This window comes from Eretmochelys imbricata, chromosome 20 (genome assembly GCF_965152235.1).
Source record: "Eretmochelys imbricata isolate rEreImb1 chromosome 20, rEreImb1.hap1, whole genome shotgun sequence".
NCBI classification, from domain to species: Eukaryota; Metazoa; Chordata; order Testudines; family Cheloniidae; genus Eretmochelys; species Eretmochelys imbricata.
In genome coordinates this window covers 2,778,954-2,804,323 of record NC_135591.1, presented here as the reverse complement: position 1 = coordinate 2,804,323, position 25,370 = coordinate 2,778,954, and the positions used below count along the sequence as shown (strand labels likewise).

At 64.1% G+C, this 25,370-nt stretch overlaps 1 protein-coding gene across 1 annotated transcript; it reads right to left on the bottom strand.

The window, feature by feature from the left end:
• Positions 1 to 442: 442 nt before the first annotated feature.
• Positions 443 to 25,370, bottom strand: RBMS2 (RNA binding motif single stranded interacting protein 2). The gene is given in 15 exon segments (XM_077838365.1): positions 443 to 2,155; positions 2,738 to 2,824; positions 3,270 to 3,350; positions 3,432 to 3,542; positions 4,226 to 4,276; positions 5,902 to 5,982; positions 5,984 to 5,996; positions 6,206 to 6,252; positions 7,355 to 7,464; positions 8,221 to 8,300; positions 8,727 to 8,884; positions 9,671 to 9,762; positions 10,222 to 10,280; positions 12,495 to 12,679; positions 25,259 to 25,370. Coding segments are annotated over 14 exon segments (1,215 nt in total). The 5' UTR covers positions 25,325 to 25,370; the 3' UTR covers positions 443 to 2,155; positions 2,738 to 2,743.

Here is a 25,370-nt window from a genome sequence, read left to right as displayed (position 1 = left end):
CCAGGAGGGTTAGGACTGGGGTTGGGGGGGCAGGGGTTCTGAAGGGGAGACGAGCAGGGATGCGGGGACCCCAAGTATGTTCCTCAGAGAAGGGGCCAGCCTGTCTGTTTCACAGTCTATCCAATGTAACAGATATTGGGGGGAGGGCAGGATTGTGCCAGCCTGGGGGGGGGTCTATCCCGTGGGGCAGGGGGAGGGTTTAGCACCATCTGGGGGGAAGGAATCACAGCAGAGCATTTCACAAAGGGCGGGGGCCGGGGGGGGAAGTTGTTTTGAGAACGTGCGGATGAGTTTAAAGTGCCTGGTACCTTTAAGAGCTTGGTCTCCAGGTAAAAGAGATTTGGGGGTCGGGGATCGGGGGGGGGGGGGGGGGGGGCGCGGCATTCTGGTTTATTGCACTTGTCCTGCCTCCTGCTATGGTGTGCGTGGGGGGGGGGGGGGAATCCAGGAGGGGCTGGGATGTGCATAGAAATGAGATCCCCATCTGCAGCAAGGGCAGCATCAGCTCTGCCCCCCCAACCCCCAAAAAGCCACCACCCAGCCCCCCCTTTTGGGAAGAAGGGGGGCAATCCAGCCGCACCCAGAATCCAACCAACCCCCCCCACAAGCTTGGGTGCGGGGTGGAGCCCCATCGTCCTCCTGTGGCCTGTGCCGACCGGCTGTTCCTACCGCAGTGAAGAGCAGCGGGGGGGGAGGAGGTTGTGTGTCACCAGTCGGCTGTTCCCCCCCCCGTGCATGGATCCCAGTGGTGGGGGGGGCAGGGAGGTCACCACGACGGCAGAGTGGGGTCTGCTGGCACGGTCTGGAACGCGGGCAGCGAAGGCACTGTGTATCCCACAGGGCGGACGGGGCTGAGCCGGTGCCGGGTCCCCTCGGGCTTTCGGTGCGTGGGGAGGGGGGGCAGACAGTGGATTCCGTCGCCGGGGCGGAGAGTCCGGAAGCACAAGACGTCACTGGTGACGCAGAAAGCGGCACGAGGCTTTTGGAAGGGGGGCGAGGGCCGAGTCCGGAGTCCTGACCCAGGCGCGGGGCGAGTCCACGTCCGTAGCATCCAACAGGAAAGGACAGGGGCCGGAGCAGAGACTGCGAATCCCCCCAGTCCAAGCTGGAGTCCAACACGTGCAGCAATCCTGTCCGGCGAAGCTCAAGCAGGGAGAAGATTAAGGATCCTAGAGGTTTCCTGGAGCTGTGTCCTGGCCCAGAGTTTGCGGCCAACTTTTCCCCTGCCCAAAATCCTGCCAGCCAGTGCCCGATGCAGCGTATCTCCCGCCTCATCCTCCCATTGGAAAGTCACGGATTCCTGCCAGGCTTGTCTCATTAGATCCTGGGTTTTTTTAGTGTTTCTTTTTTCTTTTCTTTTTTTTTTTTTTTTTTTTAAAGACTTTTTCCTTTTTTATAAAACCCGGGAGAAAAAAAGCAAAAAAACAATACAATAAAACGTGGGGCTTTTTTTGTAGGTTTTTGCGGTGTGTTTTTTCTTTTCTTTTAAAGCAACCCCTTCCCCCCCCCCGGGAAAAATTCTTTATCCTACAGTGGCATTGAGGCGTGGAGAAGCGTCCAGAGGGGAGCTGGGGGGGGGAGAAACGGGCGGAATCCGTCGGGGAGCAGTACAACCAAAACCAAACCCCCCTCAAAATAAACCTGTTCAAACGTTGCATATTTTCCCTTTAAAAAAAAGAAAAGAAAAAGAAAGGAACAAAAAAGTAATCCTTATTTGACAAAAGAAAACGACGATTGTCCCAGAAAGTTGAATCTGCAGCCTCTCCGCTCCAGGGCAGCCAGATCCACCCACCTGGATCAACCCTTTCCTTAAAGAACCACCCAGAAAAAAGGGGTTTCTCCAAAACAACAACAAAAAAAATAAACCAAACACATTTGTTTTCCTCATATTAAAACAGGCCTCAGTCCGTCTGTCCGTCCGCATGGAGTGGATCTGGTGACCCAGCCCCCCCATTCCACCGCTTTGGTTCCTTGGTGAGCAGAGTCTATTGCCGGGTTTTTTTGTTTGTTTTTTTTACAAAACTGTTTTCTTTGCAAAAGAAAGAAACGAACGAAGAAAAAAAAATGGATTCGATCTTCTAGATGCAGCACAAATCAAAGAGGAGGTGGCGTTCTCCCTCGGGGCGAGTGCTCGGAGCAGAGACGCCTGGTCCAGCTGAAGAGGGAGAGAACGGTTCACTGATACGGGGGGTTGCAGTGAGCCGAGGGGATAGGCCCCATGTCCCATCCCCCTGAGCCAGCCAGTGTCCACCCTGGGGCTGGATCAGACCTGGCACCCCCTACAGGGGAAAGGCCCCGTGCCCCATTCCCTGACCCCAATGGCCAGCCAGCCTGCCCCCCTGGGGCCAGATTGGGGCTGGTGCCCCCTGCAGGGGAAAGGCCCCATGTCCCATTCCCTAACCCCAATGGCTGGCCAGATTGGGGCCAGCGCCCCCTACAGGAGAAAGGCCCCATGTCCCATTCCCTGTCCCCCAGAGCCCACCAGTCCCCTGCCCTAGGGCCAGATTGCGGCCAGCGCCCCCTACAGGAGAAAGGCCCCATGCCCCATTCCCTGTCCCCCATAGCCCACCAGTCCTCTGCCCTGGGGCCAGATTGGGGCCAGTGCCCCCTACAGGGGAAAGGCCCCATGCCCCATTCCCCCCCCGCCAGCCAGTCTCCTACCCTGTGGCCGGATTGGGGCCAGCGCCACCAAGAGGGACAGGCTCTCGTCTCTTGAGACCGCCCCCCCAGCCCTTACCTGCCGTTACTTGCTGTACTGATAGGAGTAGGCGGCGTGGTCTGACGGAGACTCGACAGCCACTTGGCTCTGCTGGCCGCTGTTCTCCTGAAAGGCAGCCAAGCCCAGGGAGCTTAGGGGGGTGGGTGGGGGTGGCCTCCCTGTCTGGCCCCTGCACCCCCATCCTGACCAGCCTCTTTGCTCCAAGCCAATGCCCCATGCTGACCTGATGCCAGCTGGAGACAGGCGTCCCCGCCACTTCCTGTCCTAGCCTGCCAGGGCAAGGTTGCTGTGTTGGCTGCTCAACAGCCGTCATACCCCACCCCAGAGGTGGCTGCATTTCAACGCAGGGTGCGTGATCCCCGGGTTCCTTACTGCTGCGTCGGCTGTCCACCGGCTGCCACGTCCCACCCCAGAGGCGGCTGCCTTTCAGAGGTGGGTTGGGAGGCGTACTGTGGCGGAGGGGGGAAGGGGAGATTAGAACCCGCAGCTGACGGATGTGGCAGGGGCTTGCCCCTCCAGCTGCGCCCCCGGCCTGGAACAGGGCCCTTACCTCAACTGAGATGCTGGAGGAAGGCACGGGCGTGTACTGAGGGATGTAAGCTCCTTGCAGGGCTGCTGCCGCTGGCATGTACTGGGGAGGGAGAGAGGAGAAGTCAGGGGGCGGCTGGTGCCCAGAGGAGCCCACGCCGGTGCCGGCGGACGGGGGCCTTACCGTGCCAGTGCTACTGAGGGAGAGGTGGCCCAGCTGCTGGGTCAGGGGGCCCATCATGGAGGCGGGCTGGATGGAAATGGTGTGGTCCATGGTCGGCGTCAGCACCGTCCCCTGAGGCAGAGAAGAGAGAGGTTGGAGAGCGGCCGGCGGGGCTGGGAGGAGAGAGACCTGGCAACGGGGGTGCTAAGCGCTACGGGAGCCGGTACGGCCAATCAGCACAGGGCCGGGGGCGGCGCCTGGGGCCACGGGAGCCGGTACGGCCAATCAGCACAGGGCCGGGGGCGGCGCCTGGGGCCACGGGAGCCGGTACGGCCAATCAGCACAGGGCCGGGGGCGGCGCCTGGGGCCACGGGAGCCGGTACGGCCAATCAGCACAGGGCCGGGGGCGGCGCCTGGGGCCACGGGAGCCGGTACGGCCAATCAGCACAGGGCCGGGGGCGGCGCCTGGGGCCACGGGAGCCGGTACGGCCAATCAGCACAGGGCTGGGGGCGGCGCCTGGGGCCAGCTGAGAACCAGGCACCAGAAAGGCCCTTTCCCTGGTGGGAAGGCTGTACAGGAAATGATGTCAGAGACCACACGAGGGACAGGAAGTGATGCGTATAGTCAGTCGGTATCATTTCCTGTTAGCAATGAAATCCCGGTGAGCAACAGGAAGTGATGCATTTGGGCCCCACGGCTACCAGGAAGTGATGTCAGAGCATTGTCATTGGCCCCGCCCTGCAGCTGCCCCCCTCCCCTGGGCCCGGAGACAGGGGAGCCGCCCCGAGGGGTGGGGGGCTGGGCCGGGCCTCACCGTGGGCTGCATGAGGTACGACTGGTGGTGCATCCAGGACGGGCTGTGAACCTGCGGGCGAAGAGGGGTGTCAGCGGGGCCCAGCTGGGGGGTCTTACCCCGACACGGCCCCCCAGCCCCGGCGTCGCCCCCCCAGCCGGGAGTCTTACCCCGACACGGCCCCCCAGCCCCCGACACAACTCCCCATCCGGGGGTCTCACCCCGACACGGCCCCCCAGCCCCCGACACAACCCCCCAGCTGGGGGTCTCACCCCGACACAGCCCCCCAGCCCCCGACACAACCCCCCAGCTGGGGGTCTCACCCCGACACGGCCCCCCAGCCCCCGACACGGCCCCCCAGCCGGGAGTCTTACCCCGACACAGCCCCCCAGCCCCCGACACAGCCCCCCAGCCGGGAGTCTTACCCCAACACAGCCCCCCAGCCCCCGACACAACCCCCCAGCTGGGGGTCTCACCCCGACACAACCCCCCAGCCCCCGACACAACTCCCCAGCTGGGGGTCTCACCCCGACATGCCCCAACAGCCCCAGACACAACCTCCCAGCCAGGGGTCTCACCCCGACACGGCCCCCCAGCCCCAGCATCGCCTCCCCAGCCGGGAGTCTTACCCCGACACGGCCCCCCAGCCCCCGACATTGCCCCCCCAGCTGGGGGTCTCACCCCGACACAGCCCCCCAGCCCCGGCGTCGCCCCCCCAGCCAGGAGTCTTACCCCGACACGGCCCCCCAGTCCCCGACGTGGCCCCCCCAGCTGGGGGTCTCACCCCGACACAGCCCCCCAGCCCCGGCGTCGCCCCCACAGCCGGGAGTCTTACCCCGACACAACCCCCCAGCCGGGGGTCTCACCCCGACACGGCCCCCCAGCCCCCGACGTGGCCCCCCCAGCTGGGGGTCTCACCCCGACATGGCCCCCCAGCCCCCCACACAACTCCCCAGCCGGGGGTCTCACCCCGACACGGCCCCCCAGCCCCCGACACAACCCCCCAGCTGGGGGTCTCACCCCGACATGCCCCAACAGCCCCAGACACAACCTCCCAGCCAGGGGTCTCACCCCGACATGGCCCCCCAGCCGCCGATGTGGCCCCCCAGCCAGGGGTCTCACCCCGACACGGCCCCCCAGCCGCCGACGTGGCCCCCCAGCCAGGGGTCTTACTCCGACACAGCCTGCCAGCCCCTGACATGCCCCCCCAGCCCCCAACGTGGCCCCCCAGCTGGGGGTCTCACCCCGACATGCCCCAACAGCCCCAGACACAACCCCCCAGCTGGGGGTCTCACCCCGATCCAGCCCCTAACAGGCCCCCCCAGCCCCAGACACAACCCCCCAGCCGGGTGTCTCACCCTGACCCAGCCCTCCAGCCCCTGACACAGCCCCCCAGCCGAGGGGGTCTCACTCCGACACAGCCCGCCAGCCCCTGACATGCCCCCCAGCCCCCGACACAACCCCCTAGCCGAGGGGTCTCACTCCGACACGGCCTGCCAGCCGCTGACACGGCTCCCCAGCAGAGGGATCACGTCCTGACAGGCCCCCTCAGCCTCAAACACAGCCCCCCAGCCGGGGATCACACCCCAACACAGCCACACAGGCCCTGACACGGCCCCCCACCTGGGGGGGGTCACACCCTGACACAGCCCCCTTCCCCCTTGGCCAGGCCCCCGGCCGCCCCCCCGCGCTGGTACCTGGTAGGAGGACATGGGCGACGGGAGGTAAGGGGCGAGCGTGGTCTGAGCAATCATCCTATTGGGCGCCAGGCTGTAGGGGGGTCGGGTAGAACCTGCGGGGGGAGGAGGGGGACGGGTGTCACGGGGTTAAACTCCATGGCGGGCGGCACAGAAGGGGGGAGAGGAGGCAACCCCCCCCCAACACACACAGGAGCAAGGCCCTTACGGGGTTAAACTCCCCTGTGGGATGCACAGAAAGGGAGTGTGGCCCCCCCCAGCACACATAGGGGGGAATGAGGGGGGGAAAGACACAGGGACTCACCCGTTCTGCAGAGCCGTGGTGGGGTCGTAGGTCAAGGTCATGCCACTCTGTGGGGACACAACACCTGGCTCAGGCCTGCCCAGAAGCGCAGCCCCCCACCCCCGGGTACAGGAACCCCCCCATCCTGCCTCCACGACCCCCAAGGCAGCCACTGCCCTGCCACAGCATCTCAGGGAACTGACCCGCCCCACCACACCCCCCAGACGAGAAGGGGTTTATCAGCCCCACACACACATCCATGTCTCCCCCCAATATGGTAGAGAGACCCCCCCGCCAGCTCATGGGTTGGGGGCACACCAGAGTTGCCAACTTTTTAGTTGCACAAAACCGAACACCCTTGCCCTGCCCCGCCCCTGCCTCGCCCCTTCTCTGGGGCCCGATCCCCCACTCACTCCAGGCCCCCTCCCTCGGTCGCTTGCTCTCCCCCACCCTCACTCACTTCCACTGGGCTGGGGCAGAGGGTTGGGGTGCAGGAGGGAGTGAGGGCTCCGGGGTGCAGGAGGGGGCTCCAGGCTGGGGTGGGGAGTTAGGGTACAGGAGGGGTGTGGACTCTGGGAGGGAGTTAGGGTGCCGGTTCCGACATGGGAGCAGGGAGTTCAGGGTGCAGGCTCCAGTCAGGCAGCGCTTACCTCCGTCTCCCCAGCTGCCCTGGCTCTGCGCTGCTCCCAGAAGCGGCTGGCATGTCCGGCTCCTAGGCGGAGGGGCAGCCAGGCTGTGCACGCTGCCCGTGACGGCAGACCCCGCCCCCGCAGCTCCCATTGGCCGCAGTTCCCAGCCAATGGGAGCTGCGGAGCTAGCGCTGGGGCAGGGGCAGCACACGGAGCTTCCCTAATTGCCCCTGCGTCTGGGGGCCGGACATGCCAGCTGCTTCCGGGGAGCTGCGCAGAGCCAGGGCAGCTGGGGAGCCTGCTTAGCTCCGCTGCGCCGCCGACCAGACTTTTAACCAGGGCCCTTTTCAACCGGCCGTTCTGGTCGAAACCCGGGCACCTGGCAACCCTGGGGCACACAACTGAACCCTAGGGAAGGGTCCCTGCAGCCCCTCCTCGGTCCAGGGCCAGAGAGCGGCGGGGGATCTCTCTGGAACAGGGGGAAAATGGGGCCCCAGGCTGGGCAAGGGGCCGATTCCCACCCCCCGGGAGCTGGTCTCACCGAGTCACCGTCCCGCGGCCAGGCCCGCCCGTTCTGCACGTATTTCCCCTGGGGCTGGCGCTTCTTCTGCCCCCCATCGGCAAACTTGCAAAGCAGCGGATCTGAGGGGGCTGCCCAGAGACAGAGGCAGGCGTCAATCCGGACCCGCAGCCCCCTGCTAGCCCAGCCCTGGGCTCCCCCCCACGCTCTGCCGGGCCCCCCAATCCCGACCGCAGCCCCCTGCTAGCCCAGCCCTGGGCTCCCCCCCATGCTCTGCCGGGCCCCCCAATCCCGACCCGCAGCCCCCTGCTAGCCCAGCCCTGGGCACCCCCCACGCTCTGCCGGGCCCCCCAATCCCGACCCGCAGCCCCCCTGCTAGCCCAGCCCTGGGCTCCCCCCACGCTCTGCCGGGGACCCCCACTCCTGAGCCGCAGCCCCCTGCTAGCCCAGCCCTGGGCACCCCCCACGCTCTGCCGGGCCCCCCAATCCCGACCCGCAGCCCCCCTGCTAGCCCAGCCCTGGGCTCCCCCCACGCTCTGCCGGGGACCCCCACTCCTGAGCCGCAGCCTTCCCTAGTCCCGACCCACAGCCCCTCTGCTAGCTGAGCCCTGGGCTCCCCCCACGCTCTTCTGGGGCCCCCAATCCTGACCCGCAGGCCCCCCTGCTCCCGACGCACAGCCCCCGTTCCCCACCCCCAGCTCTGCCGGTGCCCCTCACTCCCGACCCGCTGCCTCCTGCTGTCCTGAGTTCGGCCTGGCAGGAGTTAAACCTGGAAGGGAAGGGTCCCAACCCCGAGGAGAGTCACTATATAACAGCCCCTTGCCCAGCTCCCGCTGCCCGGGTTCCCCCTTGGGTGCCCCCCATCCCCGCAAGGCCCTGCCGCCCACCTGGGATCCCCGGGGGGGTCTTGATGTATTTCCCGTTGAAGTGGGTGATGATGGCTTCACACTTTTCTGTGGACTCCATTCTGGTAGGGGGGGGGAGAGAAGGCCTGAGCCCAGCGCCAATGCCCCCCAGCGCCAACGCCCCCCTCCCCCTCCCGTGCCAACGACCCCCAGCGCCAACGCCCCCTCCCCCTTCCGTGCCAATGACCCCCAGCGCCAATGCCCCCCTCCCGTGCCAACGACCCCAGCACCAACGCCCCCCTCCCCCTCCCGTGCCAATGACCCCCAGCACCAACGCCCCCTCCCGTGCCAATGACCCCCAGTGCCAATGCCCCCCTCCCGTGCCACTCCAACAGCCACCCCCAGTGCCAACATCCCCCTCCCCATCCCACGCCGACCACCCCCAGCGCCAACGTCCCTGCGCCCACTATCCCTCCCCCCACCAACATCCCCATCTCCTCCCGTGCCAATGACCCCCCCCAGGGGTGCCCCGGGCTGGGGGCTCTGACCTGGCGAAGCCAACACCGCGGCTGGTGCCGTTGGGGTCACGCAGGACGCGGGTGGAGATCACCTGCCCGAAGGGTTTCAGCATCCCTTCCAGCTCCTGCTCGTCCACGCTGAGCGGCAAGTTGGAGATGTACAGGTTCGTGGGGTCCTGCTCCTGTTGCTATGGAGACACAGCAGTGAGGGGCTGCCCAGCACCCCCCAAAGGGGCCCCCCAGGGTCTCCCCTCCCCTGAAATTGGCTTCTGTGTGGGGAATTACCTCCTCTCCCCCTGCCCCATGGGGCTACGGGTCAGGAGTGAGGTGCAGAGCTGGGGGGAGCCCAGGGCTGGGCTAGCAGGGGCTGCGGGTCGGGAGTGAGGGGCACCAGCAGAACTGGGGGAGCCCAGGGCTGGGCAGGCAGGGGGCTGTGGGTCAGGAGTGAGGGGCACCGGCAGAGTTTGGGGGAGCCCCGGGCTGGGCTAGCAGGGGCTGTGGGTCGGGAGTGAGGGGCACCGGCAGAGCTGGAGGGAGCCGGGCTCCCCGTCCTGGGACAACACCCCAAATTTCAGAACTTCTCCCTGTCCCGGGGCAGGACGGAAAGTCCAAATCTGGCCTGGGAAGAATCGTCCGCAGCTCCGGCCTGGCCTGAGATCAGGCCCCGTCCGTCCCCCCAACCCTGGGCCGAGAGAGCCCCATGGCCCCAATTCTCCAGTCGGCTTGGCACCCCCCCAAAGCCACCTGGGCAAAGCTGGTGCCCAACCAGCTGCAGGGCGAGTCACAAGCCTGCAAAGCAAGTGTCACATCCTTGGGGGGGCGGGGGACCCCCCCAAGGTGGTGGGGGCCCGGGAAGGGAGCTCCTACAACTGGAACCATTAACCCTTTCAGTGCTTTAGGAGGAGGCCAGTGGCTGGAACGCCCCCCCCCACACACACACACCCTCCACACCCCCCAACATCCGGGGCCCTTACCTTTGCCATCTGGGCCTGCACCCCGCTGGCCTTCAGCGCCGTCACGGCCTTCTGCGCCGCCGTGGGGCTGTCGAAATCGACAAAGCCGTAGCCTGCGAAAGAAGGGGGGGCTGTGAGGGGGGACCCAGATCTGGGGAGGGGTAGGGGGGGCAGGGAGGGGGACCTAGCAGTCTCAGAGCAGAGTGTGTCTGTTGGATATTGAGGATATAGAGGAAGTTTTTTTGTCTTAAAGGGCTTTATGGCATATTTTGCTTCCCACCACCCTGCAACCCCCTCACCCAGCGCTGAGAGGAGGCCCTTTTGGGGTGGGGGCAGGCGCTGGGTATATGGGGACCCCTCGCCCAGCACTGAGATGCAGCTGGCTCTGGGGTGGGGCACAGGGGTAGGTTATACAGGGATCCCTCGCCTGGCTCTGCGATGTGGCTGGGTCTGGGGTGAGGTGCAGGGGCTGGGTACATCGGGACCCTTTGCTGGAATTTATCCAGAGCCCAGACTCCAGGGGAAAGCAGCAGGGGGGGTCCCAGGCGCCGCTGTGGGGCACCGGGCCTCACCTTTGCACTTGTTGGTCGTCTTGTCCAGGATGGCTTTCGTGGAAACGATTTTGCCGTATCTGGGGGGGGGGGGGTATGCCAAAGAGAGGAGTTACCATGGGCATGGGGCAGAGCGGCCAGCGGGACCCCCTAATGGGGCATCCCACAATGCCTGCCACCCCCAAACCTCACCCGGCACGGAGCCTGTGGCTGCCTCTGCAGGGGCTGGTTATACAGGGATCCCTCGCCTGGCGCTGAGATGCGGCTGCCTCTGGGGTGGGGCAGGGGGCTGTTTAACAGCCACGCTGATTTAGGCCAGGAAGTGAAGGCGAATCCTGCAGCCAGGGTGGGGACTGCGGACATTGGGGGCAGAGCTCGGGGAGCTTCAATAAACTTGGGGCGAATTCCCACTGGGGCCAGCTAAGAAAGATCCGCCAGCTGGGAAAGGGTTAAACGAGGAATTCCCAGGGGGCAGCCCTCCCCCTCTCCACAGGCCCCACTGAGCAGCTGCAAAGCCAGGGGTGCCACGGGCTGGGGATCCCCAGCGGGACAGTTTCCAGAACCCCCCTCCAGCACTGGGGGTGAGGAGATTTCCCCTCCCCCAGGATGCCGCAGCCAATGGGGGGGGCCTTTAAAGGGCAGATGCCTTCTGAGCCCCCCCCCACCACCACAAGGCAGGGAAGGGAAACAGCCCATCCCCCCTTCGGGTCAGCCCAGCCGGATTTCCTGGCGGGGAGGGACCTGAGACAGGCAGGGTGGGGGAGGAAATCCGACCAGCTGCCGGACTGACCAAGTCCCTGGCGCTACGCGGCACCGGGGGACCCCCCTGAGCCCAAAGGCAGGGCAGAGAATGTGGCAGGGGCCCATGGCCCTGGATAGACACCAGCCATGGAAATGGGTGGTGGGGAAACTGAGGCGGGGGGGAAGGAGGAGTCAACAGCACAGGTGGGAAGAGAACCCAGGAGTCCTGGTTTCCATCCCTTCCTCCCCCTTCACTCTAACCACTAGCCTCTGCCCCCCTCCCATTTTACCTTTCCCCGTGCCTCAGTTTCCCCATCTGCAAATTGGGGCCCAATTAGGGAGGCTGAATTAACCCTTCACAAACTGTGCGGGAGCTGGCAACCCCGCGCACCACAAGGGGGTGAAGCCATGTCACAGCGGGAGGAGCCAGGCCCTGGGAAATCGGGGTGTGATGTGAAACACCCTGTCCGTCCCCGTTCCCCCCCCGCCCCCGAATCCTGACCCATCCCTGAAGGAGTCACCCCCCCACCCCCCGCAGCTGAGAGCAGCTCCCAGAGCCCCTCCCCCCGCGAATTCCTGGTCGGAACTGCACGGGCCTGCCAGGGCTGGCGTGGGCTCTGGGCCACTTCCAGCATTCCCGGCCGGGGTGAGCTGAGGTTACGGCAGCAACAGCCCCCCCCGGCCCATGCCAGCTCCTGGGCCACTGCAGGGCCAGATCCACCCTCCATGGGCTGCTGCCCAGCAGGGCCCCCCACGCCCTCCGGAGCCCCTCATGTCCCCCCACCCCCGGCCAATGCAGAGATCCCGGGGGACAGTTTGACCCAGTCCCTGCTGGGCACTGGACTCAAAGCCCTTCCCAAAATGGGGCGATGGCCCCACGCCGCTGGGCCCAATCCCAGCTCACCAGGGGTTTTGGCAGAGCTGGGGGGGAGCCCAGGGCTGGGCTAGCAGGGGGCTGTGGGTCGGGAGTGAGGGGCACCGGCAGAGCTGGGGGGAGCCCAGGATGGATTCTTGTCCCCAAAGGAAACCAGTGGCTGCAGTGATCTGGGAATGCTGGGGGGGGGGGGGGGTCGGGGAGACGTGTGGGGGGGTGTCTCTGGCTCCGTTCAGAGCCCCTGACAGAAGCAGCATTTGGGGGGGGGGGAACGAGCCCCGGGGTTGCGGCCGCATCTCAGCCTCTGGCTAAGATCTAAGGGAGCGTCCAGGGTACCCCATGTGCCCCACGTGGGACACCCCCATGTCAGATCCCCCATCTCCCGCCCACCCCATTTGAGATAACCCCCTATCTCCCACTCCCCCATGTCAGTTCACCCCCATCTCCCGCCCCCCCCCACATCAGATCTCCCATCTCCCGCCCCCCCCACGTCGGACACCCCCCATCTCCTGCCCGTCAGACCCCCCCACCGTCCCCCATTTCCGCACCCTATCAGGGGGATGTGTCAGCCCCGTATCCCGCCCTGATGCCCCCCGGGGGGAACCCTCCCTCAGGGGTTCAGACCGACCCCCTCCCGGGAAGCAGCCAGCCCCCCGCCCGGCCCCTCCCCACGCCGTACGGCTGGCACAGCTTGACGAGGTCCTGGTCGGTGGTGCCCGGGTGCAGGCCCCGGATGTACAGGTTGGTTTTGCTCAGCTGGTCCCCGCCGCCCCCGCCGCCCCCGCCCCCGCCGCCGCTGCTGTTGTTGTTGCTGCCGCTGGGACTCGGGGGCGCCATCTGCTGGGCCACTGCCACATAAGGCTGCTGGGAGACAAGAGGGGGAGGAGCTGGTGAGCGGGGGGCGGGGCTCCCGAGGGACGTTGGTGGGGGAAGTGGGATCCGCGGCTGGCTGGCTGGCTGGCTCACGTGCCCCCTCCGGCTCTTTGAATCTTTCCTCCTGCCCCGGCCTACTTTCCTAATTCCCAGGGATCTCAGGGAGCCGCAGAGAGAGGCTACCTGCCCCCTCCTTAGCGGGGAGGGGAGAGGGATGGGGTGGCAGGTTGGGGGCAGTGGACAGAGAGCAAAGGGAGCTTCCACTGAACCGAGGCCGGATTGTAACAACCCCCTGCCTCAGGCTGCTTCCAGAGCGCGCCGTGCCCCCCCCCCCCCCCCGCGGTGCTGGGGACATGCAGCCACCCCTGGGGAGGAGCATGGCGGGGGGCTGAGATGCCAGGGTGACCCCTCACTGCGTTCCATGATGCTCACAGGGGGGAGGGCAGGGCTGTGGGTTTCAGGGGCCAGCTTGGGCGCTGACTCTGGGGGTGCTCCGGGGCTGGAGCACCCACCGACAGCCCCCGCGATCAGCTGTTCAGCGGATTGCAGGAGGTGCTGGGGGGGGTGAGGGAGAAGACTGGGAGGATCAGGGCTGGGAAGAGGCGGGGGCTTGGAGGAAGGGGTGGAGTGGGGGCGGGGCATGGGGCAGAGCAGGGTGGGAAGGGGCAGGGCTGGGGCTTGGAGGAAGGGGTGAGTGGGGTGGAACAGGAGGCGGGGCGGGGGTGGAGTGGGGGCTGGGTGTGGGCCAGAATGTGGGACGAGCACCCCCAGGATCTGAGTAAGTCAGCGCCTATAGGGGCCAGTTTAAACCATCCTAGGTACAGTCAATGGCATAAGGCTGGGGGGGGGGTCTGTGGGGGCTGAGTCTGAGGGGGTCGAACCTGAGGCTTCACCCCCCAAAACCATCCCCCCACCCCCAGAGACAAGTTCTGGGCTCCCCCCTGCAGCTTTGCTGGTGCCCCTCACGCCTGACCCGCAGCCCCTCAGCCCTGGACTCCCCACACCCCGCTCCCCCCCCCTTTGGTTGTCAGGACTCCTGGATTCTGATCCCAGCTCTGCCATGGCCCCGCCGTGCAACCCTGGATGAGTCCCTTCCCCCACCCGTGCCTCAGTTTCCCCATCTGCCCCGCTGCCTGGGGGAGTATGATATTAGCACGGCCCTCGACCGGCTGGGCCTGCTGGCTCCTCAGGTTTATCTCCCGGCGCAGGACGGCATGGGGAGGGAGGAAGCTGACTCAGCTGCGGCGGGAGGTTCCCCTGCGGAAACCCAGCCGGATTCCTCCAGGGCCACAGCCCCAGCCTCCAAAGCGCCCACCGGCCCCCAGCCCGGCCTCAAACCTTCCGGCCATGCTGAGCGCCCGCCACGAGCCCCGGGCCGCGCTCGCCCCCAGGGGGCGCTCTGGATGCCGGTGGAACCAGCACCCGTTTAAGGCGCCCGCCACCCTGCACAGCAGAGTCAACTGAGGGACTAAGGGATGGGGCCAAGGTCACCGTCCAGAATAGGCGCCAGGAGCCCGGGCTCCCAGCCACCGGCCCACGTGCTCCTTGGGGTTCTGGTGACGCTGGTCGGCCGCTGCCCCGGGCCCCACCAGGACAGAGCCAGAGGGATGCGCCTGTCAGCACCTGGGGCGGAGGGGGGGGGGCGGGATTCCTGGGGTGGGGGGGGATTCCTGGAGCAGAGCCTGGGGGGCGGGAACACACACACACACCCCTTGCTGAACTGCAGGCCCCGTGTTCAGTTCAGCCACAGGGCGAGCACAGGCGGGGAAATGCCCCCCACACCCCGCCCCAGCTCCCGCCTGCCTGGAACCAACCCCAACTCTGGCCTGGAGGGAGGGCTCAGCCCCTAACCCCTGGGCTGCTGTCAAAGCCCTTCGCAGCTGGAACCCTGTCCCCCGCCCCAGACCCAGCAGGGCAGGATGTGCACGGGGGGATGGAAGGGAGGGGCCGTGCGATGCACGAGGAGAGCCAGAACGCTCGTGCCCCAGCGTGCAAGGGGCGTGCAATGCACATGTGGGGCCAGGGACAGCAACTCACTACTCCCCAGGCTGGGCTGTGATTTGCTGAGTGAGGTCACGGGGGCGGGGGGGGGGGATCCGCTTCGCCCTGTGTGGGCGTCGCTCCACATTGCAAAACCGCTGCAGTGTTCAGGAAGGGCTGGCTCAGAGCTCAGGAGAGGCCCAGGGTTGGGAGAGCAGGGGCTGCGGGTCGGGAGTGAGGGGCACCGGCAGAGCTGGGGGGAGCCCAGGTCTGGCAGGGGGCTGCAGGTCGGGAGTGAGGGGCACCGGCAGAGCTGGGGGGAGCCCAGGTCTGGCAGGGGGCTGCGGGTCGGGAGTGAGGGGCACCGGCAGAGCTGGGGGGAGCCCAGGTCTGGCAGGGGGCTGCGGGTCGGGAGTGAGGGGCACCGGCAGAGCTGGGGGGAGCCCAGGTCTGGCAGGGGGCTGCGGGTCAGGAGTGAGGGGCACCGGCAGAGCTGGGGGGAGCCCAGGGCTGGGTTAGCAGGGGCTGCGGGTCGGGAGTGAGGGCCACCGGCAGAGCTGGGGGGAGCCCCGGGCTGGGCTGGCAGGGGGCTGCGGGTCGGGAGTGAGGGGCACCGGCAGAGCTGGGGGGAGCCCAGGTCTGGCAGGGGGCTGTGGGTCGGGAGTGAGGGGCACCGGCAGAGCTGGGGGGAGCCCAGGGCTGGGTTAGCAGGGGCTGCGGGTCAGGAGTGAGGGGCACCGGCAGGGCTGGGGGGAGCCCAGGGCTGGGACAGCAGGGGGCTGCGGGTCAGGAGTGAGGGGCACTGGCAGAGCTGGGTGGGGGGGAGCCCAGGGCTGGGCTAGCAGGGGGCTGGGGGTCGGGAGTGAGGGCACCAGCCCCTCCCTGCCTCCACCTCAGCCCTCTGCCCCTGCACTCTCAGCCCTTCGCTCTCAGGCTCTGGCTGCTCCTGGGGCCATTGGACCCATGTGATCAAAGCTGCTCCGGTCAGCAGGAGGCCTGTGCCGGCCACGTTTGCCCAGCACCCAACGCTGATCCCACGGGAATGGTACCACCGGCTTCCCTGGGCCCAGGCGCCGAGAGGCGTGGGACACGGCAGGTCCGCTCACCGTGAGGATCTCCCTCTGCGGAACCCGGCTCCCTGCTCCCTGACGGCAGCGGCACGGGGGGCTGGCCCGGGGCAGAGCTTGGGGCTGGTCCAATGCTCCTCCCTGGGCAGCCGGTACCAGCCCAGCCCAGCCCGGCACAGGAGCGTCTCTGGGGCGCTCAACCCACTGACAGACGCGGCGTTGGAACTCACCCCAGAACGTGCAGGGCCTGCGTGCATGAGGCCCACAGCATCGGGGCCTCACGACAGCTACAAGTCTAGAACTCAGGCCCCCCTGCTCCGAAAGCCCCCAGCCCCACTGCGTTAATGGGGGACTCTCCAGCAGCACCAAGTAGTATGGGGTCTATGGTCCACCCGTGAGCAGTTCTCGTGCCATCCAGCAGAGGGCAGCGCCAGAGGCCCACATGCACGGGCTCATCAGCAAAACTTTGCTCTGCCCAGGGAGCCCAAAGCCCTTGGCAAATACTAATCTATCAACTCCTCCTTGTGAGTTACTGCTGGGGAAACTGAGGCACGGTGTGGGAAGGGGGTGGGAGGTGCCCGAAGTGAGTCCAGGGCCAGGTGGGAGCAGAGTCGCCTTCACAAAACCAGAGACAGAAATGAGTCTTTCTCAGGACACTAGGAGGGACCCCAAATTGAACAGGATCAGGGCCAGCGCCAGAGACCTGGGACGGGAAAGGGGCCCAGACAGGGTGAAACAGAACCAGGTCAGGGACGAATGTCAGAGGGGAAACGCCCACTTGAGTTTCCCTGACACCCCTTTCCTCATTTGAAGCTTTCCCGATGCACAAGAGAAGGTGATCCGTTTACTGAGCGGGGCGGAGAGCCAGGACTTCTGGGTTCTCACCCCACTTTGCTGCAGGATCTTGAGCAAGACATGTACGTGCCTCAGTTTCACACACACCCCCGTCCCAAGGATTTCTGCAGCCAGCCCACACCTTGTGGTTGAGCTACACCCAATCTTTGCGAAAGCCCCATCTCGAGGTACAGCCTTCCAAGTGACGGAGAAACCCCACATGCCTCGGGCAGTGGGTCCAAGGATCAGTTCCCCTCCCTGTTCACAACCTGGGCCCTACGTCTTGTCGGGGGGGCTCTGGCTTCACCTCCCAGCCACCGGCTCTTGCTCTGCCTTTGCCGCCGAGACTGGAGGGCGGAAAACCCCCCGTCTCGGCCCAGCCAGCCACGAGGGGCAGGACGCAGGTCCACGCAGGCAAGAAAAGAAACACGCTTCAAGCACATGACTTGGCCCCTGCCACATTCTCAGCATCATGTTTGAACCTGGTTATTCTGAGAGGGTGGACGGGACGCGAGCTCCTCTCCCCTCCGCTGCTCATTTCACTCCCGGGCTGCGGGAGCCGAGCACACGGTTTCCCCCAAAGCTGCCGGTGGCTTCAGAGAAGCCCAGGTGGTATGTCGGGGTGCTGCAGCGAGTGGACGGAGACAGCTGCCAGGGGAGGGGCGGGAGGTATGACTGAGTTGGTAGTTAAATGGGATGGGGGGGTGCCTGCGGGACGTGGAAAGCAACATGGTACAGCGGGCTAGTTTCACCCACATGGGGGTGGTGGTGGTTCAAAAAGCCCAGGGGAGTTAGGTGCCAGACTCCTATTGTGTGCCTAACTCCCTTAACCCTTACCAGAATCCCGCCCTTAGGCCCCCGTATTGCAGCGCCGTCCCCATGAAGCCGACAGGACTCTGCATCTGGGGGAGGGCGTGGCCCAGAGATCCCCGGCCACGGCAGATCTCCCCCGTGCCAGAGACGCGGCGTGCCCAGGGCGACAGGAAGCGTTAGAGGCGGGTGGGTTTGGAAGAACTGAGGCCACTAATGTAGGTGGGATTGAGAGCAACGGAGGGGGTGGGTTTGGTGAATCGAACGTTGGCAGAGGGAGGGATGTGTCAGGACACCTGGGTTCTCCCCAGCTCCAGGAGCAAGGTTGGTTTAGGGGCCTGGCTGTGAGGCTACCTGGGTTCTTCTCCCAGCAACACCATGGCCCCAGCCTGTGACCTCAGGCAAGTCCCCGCAGTCCCTGGATTTCCCCTCCCTTGTCTCTTCAGACTGGAAGCTCTCTGGGGCAGGGACCCTACGTACAGCGCCTTGCGCCACCAGCGGTCGGGCTGCTACCGCAATACACCCAGGGAAGGAGTGCCAGCCGGACAGAGAGTCTGAAACGGCACAACTTCTGCACCAGAGCTGCTCCGGAGTTTGTCAACCAAACCAGGGAAAACACCGGTTTGTGGCAACCGAAACCATCCGTGGAAATGCGCCGGTTTTGATGCCGCGGGCTCCCGGGCCAGGGTAGGATTTCAGGTCAGAACCAGAGATGCGCCTCCGCCCCGGAATAGCCAACAGCCCAGTGATCAGAGCATGGCAATGCTGGAAACCCCGATTCCACTCCCTGCTCCGCCTGATGCAGACCTCTGCTTTCCCCAGGCGAGGGCCCTGACCACCAGGCCGTCGGGCCCGTGTTTGCCACTGGCCCAGCCGGTGTGTAATTATTGTACAAAGTGGAACAGCTCCAAGCAGGCAGCTGGAGAGAGGGCTAGCCTGGTGGAGCCCTAAGCTGGGATGTGCCGGCGAGATCGTCAGTTTTCCTCTGAGACGGTAAGAGCTTAACAAATACACGGTTATTGACGGAGCGATCGCCCCCTTGGCTTGGGTTCTTGGCCCGCCCCAGAGGTGAGCGGAATGGAATGATCTGAAGTATGTTGGTACAGTGCCGAGCTCGTAGGCACAAATTGCTTTTCCACCTTGGGGTTGCTTTAAAAAAAGTGGCGGGTCTCCATGTCTTGCCAACGCTCACGATCTTATCGCGAGCCTCACACTATCTGGTAAAAAGAGCAGGAGGACTCGTGGCACCTTATAGGCTAACACATTTATTAGAGCAGAAGCTTTCGTGAGCTACAGCTCACTTCATCGGCGGCTGCTCTGAGCACTATCTGGTGTTTCTCTGAAAGACCCGGCTCCAGGAGCCGGAGGGTCAGGCGAGAATCTCAGCTTTAATTGGGGGTGAAAAAAAAACCCAAAGAGTAAATTTCTAACCCTCCTGGTTGCAGGGAAAAACCCTGAAAACGTGACCTGAGTGTGACCCCCCCAAGGCTCAGACACAAGGAGGCTCTGAAGAAGAATTTGGATAAAATCTCCCTGACTTTCAAACCAAACTCATGATTTTGGAGGCTCAGGGTTGGCCCCTCCAGAGTGAAAACAGACCGGTCAGTTTCACACTCCCTTCCAGTCAGTTTCACTCTGGGGTTCTCAGGCACTAGAGGGGGCCCTGAGAGGAAGGCAGGGTGGTGGGGAAGGCTCAGTTCTGGGCCGGGAGTCCAGCGAGCTCAGTTCAACTCCTGGTTCTGCCACCACGTCACGGCAGCTCCGTGCCTCAGTTTCCCCAGCTGCAAAACAGCGCTGACGCTGACCTCCTTTGCAAAGCTCTTGGAGATACAAGAATTCGGGGGTGGGGTGGGGGGTTTGCCATCGCTATTAAAACGCTGTTTCTGGAGGAAATATTTGTTCTGAGCTAAAGTTTGGTCAACGTCTCCGAGAATTTAAAAACAAAACCCACCAAAACCGATACAAAACTCACAAACGCGGGAGCCCAAATTTACTGTGACCGTTCCGAAAACCGAGATCACTGTGAAAAAGGGAGCTCCAAGCCACCGCTCCGGTCTGGGTTCACCCACCAGCTCCTGCAGAGCCCCACGCAGGAGTCAGTCGCAGAGGAACAGAACCCTCCAGTGATGCTGGACTAGGCCAGCAGGAGAATTGTCCCCTCTCTCTCTTCCGCCCCCCGCCCGCCACAGGAAATGGTTGGTGACATCACTAATTATCACCACAACACATGCCTGGGCAGTGATGCCAGCTGGGTGTGGCTGATACCATGACATTCCTCAATGCATTTTTGTTTTTTTTCCCCTTCCAGTGCTACCTACATTTGCAGAGATTTATTGCGGGCTGAAGCTGCTGTTTGGCAGTGGGGCTGCAGGTCAGCCGGGGGTCATAGTCCCCAGCACCCACTGGCTGTGCCAGGTTTGCCAAAGAGTGGAGTTGCCAGGAAGCAATGCCCAGGAGCGGGCATTTTGTACAGTGCCTGGCATACCGGAGTGCCAGCCTATGGCGGGGACGTCTAGATGTTACCGTAAGACACCTAATAAATCACGTAAAGCGCCTGGCAATGGGGCCTTGACTGGAGCACCTGGGTGCTATCCTATTACCCCTAATTAATAATGATATTACAAGGGCAACATTTCACCACACAACTCCCAGTGCGACTCTCTCTCCGAGCCCCTCTTGAAAAACCCGACCACTTGTTTTCGCGCCTTGCTGAGATCTTTGCAAGCTCCAGGCCCGATCTGTGGGTGCGGGGCCTTTGGGAAGCTTGGCCTAGTTGATGTACCCCCAGCGCCCCGTCTCACACAGACGTTTAGCCCCGCCAAAGCTCACGGCAGGTCTCAGGAGCGGGAAGGGAGGCACGTGGGGAAATTGGTGCAGGATCGAGGTTCATTGGACAATTTTTTTTTTTTAAACTAACAGAAACATCAAAAACTGTCAGGTATAAAACGAACAGCACCGAGCGCCGCTCCCACAGCATGTGACCGAGGGTGGGCAGGATCATTAACCTCATTTCACAGATGCGGAAGTTGAGGCACAGAGCAAGAAGCGACTTGCCCAAGATGCTAGGACCAGGCCTCCTGGATACCAGGCCATGCTTTACCACAAGGCCACACAGCCTCCCCGTTGCTCAGATTTCCATAGGGACACCTACACGGCCATGTTGTAATTATTCTGCTCAGAACTGGGGTCCCCCCGGGCGCCCCAACACCGCAATTCCTTTTTCAGGCGTGAGGCCTGCCGACTCAGACCCAGAGACCCTAGTCTGGCCTCCTGCATGTCCAGGACCACACCCCCACATGCCTGTACCAGACCCCGAACCTCTGGCTGTGTCACTGACATCCTCAGATCCTGGTTTCAAGACTCCAAGTTACAGAGAATCCACCATTGACACTAGTTGAAACCTGCAAGTGCCCCACGCTGCAGAGGAAGGCGAACCCCCCCTCCCCCCCCGCCCACCACCACCAGGGTCTCTGCAAACCTGACCAGGAGGGAAATTCCTTCCTGACCCCAAATCTGGGGATCAGTTAGACCCTGAGCATGTGGGTGAGACCCACCAGCCAGACACTCAGGAAAGAATTCTCTGTCGTAACTCAGAGCCCTCCCCAGCCAGCGTCCCGTCCCCGGCCAGTGGAGATATTTGCTAATAGTTGCAGATCGGCTGCATGCCATTGTGGGCAGTCCCATCAGACCGTCCCCACCATAGACTTAGGTTTTGTGCCCCCTGCTCCCCTTGGCGGGCTGTTCACTCAGGTTACCCAGATGAGCCACTGGGGCAGAGGGGCCTGCTCCAGGGCATAGTGTCTAGTTCCCATTGGGCTCGCAGGAGCAGGTCAGGGCCCCGCTGACCCCAGGCAGCTCGCAAGGGAAATCCTGTGGGCCCGAGGGTTTCATTTCAAAGCTAACAAGAGGGGCTGGTTCTTTAAACCATGATGTCAAATATCTCTGGGGCCAGCACAGCCGCTTCCCAGAGCTCTGCCAGCCCACACCAAGCGCCATGGGGCCCTGGCCCACGAATGGGGCTCCTGGGTGCTACTGTAATAGACCTAAATAATGCACAGCACCTAGCACCATGGGGCCCTGGCCCATGACTGGGGTTCTTAGCTACGTCTATCCTACACACTAAAGGCTGGGCTCTGACTCAGGTTTGAGCCAAGCCCCACTTCCGTCCACATACAAATCAGTCTGGCTCAGGACCCAGGTCCTAGGACCTGCTGGAGCAGGGGAGTAGGGTCTGAACTGAGTCCCACTGTGATTTAGGTCCCAGCCCTGTCATTTCGCAGCGTGGACGCAGACCCCAGACAGAGGCGTGGATGCAGCGGTGTGGCTGGGAGCCGCGGTTCCAGCAAGCGTTAACCCAGGCAGGTGATGCAGTGCGGACGGACGACCCAGCACGGGCTCGGAAGCACCGAATCCACGGAGCCGGGTTCCCAAAGCCGTGTGAACATCCCAGGAGGCGCCACCCTCGTGCTAACGGACAACGAGGATCCCAGAAGAAGCGCCAGGAGGGCAGAGAGAGGTAAGAAACAGGCTCAGGGCACAGACTGGCCTGAGCCGTCACAGGTCAAAGCTCCTGGAGGGGTCACGCTCTAGAAACGAGGAACCGCAGGAGAACGAGAGCGAGACGCGGCCCAGAACAGGAGCCAGGACCTTGCCTGGGAGGGGGAGACCCGGGGCCACGTCCGAGGGCTTGTCTACACGTCCCGTGCAGCTGTGGTGTGTAGAGAAGACACTTACCCACCCCAACGGGAAATCGGCGCGGTGAATTCACCGCCGCGAGAGGCGGGAGCTGTGCTGCTCACAGAAGCGCTCCTGCCAGCAGAGAGCTGTCTACACTAGGTTGGTCTAACTGCATGGCTCAGGGACGTATGTTTCCCGTAGCGATGTAGATACACTGACATAAATCTGTAGCGTAGACCGCGCCGGAGTCTCCCCCATGCCCGGTACGTGCCCTGACCCCCGGGTTACTGTGTGGTCGCTTCCTCCCCCCAGTCCCTGAACATGGAATGGAAACAAATTTCGAAACCTCAACATTTCCCACAAAATGGAGTTTTTCTCCAACCAGCCCCGGGACTGACCCACCTGCTTTACGGCTTACACCAACCTCTTAGCGAGCCGGATGAGCCCAGAGTAGGGGACAGATTATCCCATGTGGGCTAAAGGCAGGATCTTACATCGTCCTCTAAAGCATCTGGTGCTGGCCCCCGTTGGAGACAGGACGCTAGGTGGCCCTGGAGTCTGAGCTGAGTTCCTGTCCACTCGAGATATTAGTTCTAGCTCGACCACAAGATATGGGCTGGGTGCAGGAACAGCAAGATCCTTTGGCCTCTGCTAGGCAGGATTATCTGGCCTTAAAAGTCTATGAAGCTATTAGTCGTGGTAGTTTTATGTAGCAGCTAGAAACTCCGCACCCGGATCAGAGCCTCATCAACCTGGGCTGCCCAAAACAAAACAGTACCAGCCACCAAGCCACTGGACCCCTTTAAATACGCAAAATCAGTAAGTAGCATGTCTCAGCCCAAGAAATGGCCTAAATCGCAGAGCTCCCGGCAGAGTATTTCCACTCGTTCGAGATGAGTAACTCAGACGGTCAGCAAATTATGAGGCAAAAATTCCCCTAACTTCAGGGAAGACGTATTCTGACTCCCCGCGTCCCCAGCTGCATTACAGACGTCGGGGGTGGGGCTGTTTTGTGGCTGAGAACTGCCCACGTGGGGTGGACCGGCTGCGTCTTTGGGCGGACCGTGTCCCCCAACGATCCCGACTGGAAACCCAGTTCCAGATCCCGACTGGAAACCCAGATCTACAAAATCCCTGGACGACGCACTCGCACCCAGCAGCTCCTCCACAAGGCCACCCACCCCTCCAACGACGGTGCGGTGGTGTGCGCCAGAAACTCGCCCGCCTTGTTGCTTCCCCCCCCGCTCCGCCCCACGGACGGTCACACACAGACTCACCCGCACGACACCCGTGCACGACCATCGCACGCGGGCCACCGCCGACCCGCTAGAGCAAACTCACCAGCACGTCATCAGACTCACCGCCTCACACATCCGCACGGGATCTAGGTTACAGGCGCGCACCGCGGCCCCGAATACACGCCGGACACGCAGCAGCACTTACAGGGAGACGCACCGGGCGTGCAAAGACAGACAGACGCCCAAAGCACCCAAAGCGCGTGCCGACACCCCCCCGGACGCTCCCGCCGACAGAAAAGGCTGGCTCAAGTACGCCGCGGACAACACAGGCTCTGATCCCCCAGGCTCGCCCACGCGAACCCGCCACGGGCCCACACGCTCCCCTGGAGAAAGTTCAGTGGGGTGGCAAGTGACAGATCTCGCACGCACAAAGGACTGATTTTAAATCTGCACAGCTGGCTTCTCGGAGCCCTCCACTTTCCTCCCCATCTCCTGCGGTAGTGACATTGGCGGCCTGACTCGGCGTGGACCCTAGGGGTGGGGGTGGGGGGGTGCGGACACTCGGGGTGGGTGACGGGGCCTGTCAGTCATGGCTTCTGGATGGGGAGTTCAGCCTGGCTGGCTGGAGCTGCAGACTCATCTCCAATGCTCAGGACATTAATGTCACGGGGACAAGAGGGGGTGGGGGGAATCCAAGGCATGGTCTGCAGAAGGGAGCCCCGAAAGGGCAGGGAGAGGTCTGGATTACAGAACCTCTGGGTATAATCTGGGGTCCAAGGGGGCGGGGGGTCAAAGAACATGGGGGTGGTATTGGAGGCCCCCTGGTGCTGCATGAATCCCCGCCCCGTGGGACCGAAAGAGGCGAGCTGGTATGCGCTGCTATGGCTGGGGGGGTAAGGGCACAAGGGTTCTGCCCACCGGGGTGGCGCTGTGGGAGAAGAGGCTTGTGAAGGGCAGAGGGTCTCGCTGGGACTCAGAGACATGAGAATTCACCCGCCTGCCCCCCCTCCCCGCGCCCCAGTCTGCTCTGCAGACAAGGAAACTGAGGCACAGAGGCTTGTCCCCCCCCCCACAAGGTCACACCGCCAGCCAGTGGCAGAGCTGGGACTAGAACCCAGGAGTCCTGCTCCCCCGGCCCCAGGCCCCACTGTGTTAACCACCAGGCTACACTTTCCTCCCAGAGCTGGGCATAGAACCCAGGAGTCCTGGCTCCCCGTCACCCCCCACTCTAACTCACGAGACCCCACTCCAAATCCCAAATCTAATCCCAGCAAGACCCTAAACCCCCTAACTCTGACCCCAATGCCCAATAACACCCCCCTCGCGTTCTGCCTGGCACAAGGGGGACACAGCCCCTCCCCGACCCCTTCCACAGCGCCCCCCAGCTGGCCCCAGAGCCAGCCATAGCCAGAGGGAGGTGGGGAGCAGACGGGGGTTCCCCCGCTTGGCACCCACGTGCCTCCGTCCATGGGAATCTGGTGCCAGGCCTGGCCTGCCTGGGCTATTCACCCACCAATCAAACCCGTCTCCCCGAACACGGGGACCTCGCTCTGCCCCTGAACCCCGAGATGGAGGTCAGACCCCGCCACCCCCCAGCCCACCCCCACACTCCGGGGCTGGGGGTGGGGGGGACGCGGACGCAGCTCAGCTGGGCCCGGGCGCGGGGGGCGGGGGGGGGGGTGCCCGGAAAAGCGATGCGAGCAGCGCGGCGGGGCGGGGGGAGGGGGGGGCCCAGATCTTCACCCTGGGCGGTGCTGCGAGGGGGGCGATGTGGGGGGGGGGGCCTCAACTTCCCCAAGCACAAAGGCTAACTCGGACTGGCCTGAGCCGGGCCCCGCGGCTCACTGGGGGGGTGCAGGGAGCGCGGGGGCCTGGGACCCCCCCCCCACTTCTCCCCTCCCGGGGAGCCAAGGGCATTGGGGCGCGCTGGGGCGGGGGGGGCCAGGCGGAGCCGCTTTTCCTACCTTCTTGCTGGTCTTATTGTAGCCAAATGTGGCGATGGCGGCCCGGGGCTGGACGGAAAGTAACATTTTCCTGCCTAATGTTACGGGCCTGGGAACGGGGCGGGGGGGGCCG